The 3,109-nt window shown below is 42.2% G+C and overlaps 1 protein-coding gene across 1 annotated transcript in view; it reads right to left on the reverse strand.

Annotated features, from left to right (window-relative positions):
* The window catches only part of LOC119415366 (zona pellucida sperm-binding protein 3), a 20,493-nt gene that overhangs the window by 5,163 nt on the left and 12,221 nt on the right, over positions 1-3,109 (reverse strand). The window contains exons 6-8 of the mRNA XM_037682498.1: positions 952-1,069; positions 793-875; positions 629-717 (exon numbers count right to left, since the gene is read on the reverse strand). Of these exons, the coding sequence (XP_037538426.1) occupies positions 629-717; positions 793-875; positions 952-1,069 (290 nt within the window). The remainder of the gene's footprint in view (positions 1-628; positions 718-792; positions 876-951; positions 1,070-3,109) is intronic.

Genomic DNA, 3,109 nt, shown 5'->3' on the forward strand with positions numbered 1-3,109 from the left:
ACAAAAAAAAAAAAAAAAAGAAACTGTCCAGATGACCTGACTGAAAAAATGTTGTATTGTATACCTGGATTATTGAGCATGGACTTTGTTGTTTTAAACCAGTTTGTCACGACTGTCAACAAGGAAGAGTGCCGGCAATGGAGGAGGGGTCGTACCAAAGAGACCATCTTATCACAAGCAGTACTGGTTTGTTCCACTTTGGAGTAAGCTGTTGGGGGAAGAATCAGTTTTGTTGTGCGTTTCTTTGACTGATGAAGCCTTCTGGATGGAAGGTGAAACGTTTCAGCACAAAAAAAGAAACTGTCCAGATAACCTGACTGAAAAATGTTCGCATGTGCATTTTAGCTCATTACTACCTTGAAATAATTATTCATTCAAATTCATCCTGCTGCACCGTTATATTCTACCATGTTGTTGCTCTGTATCTCTTTAGGACATTGCAAATATAAATACTTTTTCACTTTTTGGTACTTTATTGTGTACCCTTATTGCATACTGGAGTATTTCTTTCTATTCGTTTTTGTTTTTTTTAGTGAGTCAAATCAGTTTTCCTCATCCTGAGCATTTCATTGTACCGTTGACCTCGTTTTGACCTTTCATGACAAATCAGGAACTTGAATTCTCCTACCAGTTTTCAGCAGATCACTGGCGCCACCTTTTCCACAGTCCGTGTCACAGCAGGAACAGACACGATGGTTTCCGCTCGCCTCCCTCCACCTGGCTCAACAAAGCTCCATTAGTTCTGATAAAAAAGGAAGTTTAAAGTTTTAAAAACGACCGTTAATGTCTCACCCGTCAGCAAATGAACAGTCCTTGTTGGTGGAGGTGACGGGTGAAGCAGCTGCTGTGGCCCTCAGACTGCAGGTGACGTAGAGCTGGAGAGACCAAACAGAAACTTTACAACAGCAAAGCAAACATTAAAACAAAAAATACATCAGTCGAGTGTCTCACCACGCCGCTGTTGTCCTGCTCAAACCTGAACGCCTCGACCTCAAACTGAACTTTGTCATCTTGAACCCGAGGCAGGAACTGTGAGCTGGAACCAGTCAGCTGACCGTCAAACAAACACCTGAACACACACACAACCAAAAGAACAGAAAATCTACCAAATACTTAAATTAATCTGAGATTGGACTATTCTGATGTAATTTAGCTGATCTAAAATCAGTGTCAGAGGAAGCCGAGGCCACCACGCTGCTTCTGAAGGAACAAGTCAAGAGCTACCAAACGTTCAAAGACCACCACCAGTGACTGAAATGATCAAATGTGGCTGTAGAAACAGAACTGTAGCTGGTTATGCCAAATGCAAGAACTCCATGAGCAAGTAGAACTGGAATGAAAGAAGCTTTCCTCATTTTTCTTCAATTAAAATGCATTTCTGTAGAAGAATGTTCAAACCTGGTCCTGGAGGCTCTATCCTGCATGTTTTACTGGTTTCCCTGCTCAACACCTGATTCAGTGGTTCAATCCCCTCTACATGACCTGCAGAACCCATTGATGTAGGTGTGTTGGTGCAGCGAAACATCTAAAACCTGCAGGATGGTGGCCCTCAAGGGCCAGAACTGGACACTCCTGCTACAGAGCATTTTAACAACCGTCATGATGCTGCTCAATAATCCAGAAAAAAGTCGAGTCAGGTCCTCTGGATGGGTTCAAACATCCTCATGAACAACGTGCAGATAAAAAGGTCCAAGCAAAAGCACTGCAGGTGTGCTCAAACAAAATCTATCTGAAGAGAACTGGATAAATTTGAAGTCTGTCTTCACACAGTAAAGCAAAAAATAAATAAAGTAAAATAAATACATAAAACCAGCAAGTCAACTAGAAATCTAAAATGTGAATGGATTCTCAGCATCATTTTGATTTCTCATTGATCTGAGCAGGAGGGCATTCCATAGAGTGGGTTCAGTAAAATGGAAGTTAACCTCAAGCTCAGGGTTCAGTTTGGGTGACGATGTTCAGGGTTACTGGGAGCTGCCATCACCATCTACCTGGACCAGGTTAGAGTCCAGCTGTCCAACACTGGGCCACACGTTGGCCGAGCCATTAAAATCACCTGGGAGCCATTTACAGTCACCAGTTACTCCAACATGAACATTCTTTGACATAGAAGGAAAATGACCAGAGCACAGTTTGAAAACCCCAACACTATAAACCATTTCAGTACATCATGGCAAAAACCCATTAAACAACATTCACACCATCCTGACGCATGCTCAATAATCCAGGTTAAATTTTTTTTTCATAAAAATAAAAAATAAAAAAAATAAAAAAAATTTAAATTCGGTCCTCTGGAGGAACAGCAACATCAACAGCAACAACAACAAATAATGTAGAAATGTTTCGTCTCTCATCCTGAGGACTTCCTCAGTCTGAGGTGCTGTATTCAGCTCAGTCTCTTAAATAGCACCTTCTCAGAGTGGATCAACCAGTTTGCTGCTGACAACCAGAACCAGCTGATCACATGCTCAAGAAGGACCATCAGCCTAACAATGGATCATTAGCACCTGATGGCTGTTTACTGTTCACAGAGGGCTGAGTGATACTAGCAATCACAGCATTGTAAGGGGCCGTTTACACGGCGCGTATTTTGAGTGGATCCGCAGCTTCCTCTCTGAGGTTCTGCTGATCCATCTACACAACACCAGTGGCCCCCCTCTTTGAATCCGGAGGTTTCTGAACCCACCTTCCAGAGTGGAGGTTTTTCTCTGACCCCCCATTGATAATGTGAACATCTCCCGCTGACGCTTTGTGTTAAACCACATGCGCACGCACGGACAGACGCTATATTTCTATCAACATGGCGGCGGACACGCCGCTTTCAGAACCTCGACTGATGGAGTATATTTTTAATCTCGTAGTTAATCTACGTCAGATTACAGGTGCTGTGACCGACATCTGTATTGGAAGAGACACAGTCTGATCCAGTTCTAATGTCGCTGTTTATAGAACGAGGCACGTGCACACGTCGCGCTGCACTATAACATAAATGTGCTAAATAATAACAGTTTAATAATAAACAGTATTTATGTTAGTGAGAGAGATAATGAAGCTCTGAGCTAAATGAAGCTATCTGGACATTATAATTCAAATTTAAAATGATGCTAAA

The sequence above is a fragment of the Nematolebias whitei genome, chromosome 10 (assembly GCF_014905685.2).
Source record: "Nematolebias whitei isolate Nwh7 chromosome 10, NemWhi1, whole genome shotgun sequence".
In the NCBI taxonomy this organism is placed as follows: domain Eukaryota; kingdom Metazoa; phylum Chordata; class Actinopteri; order Cyprinodontiformes; family Rivulidae; genus Nematolebias; species Nematolebias whitei.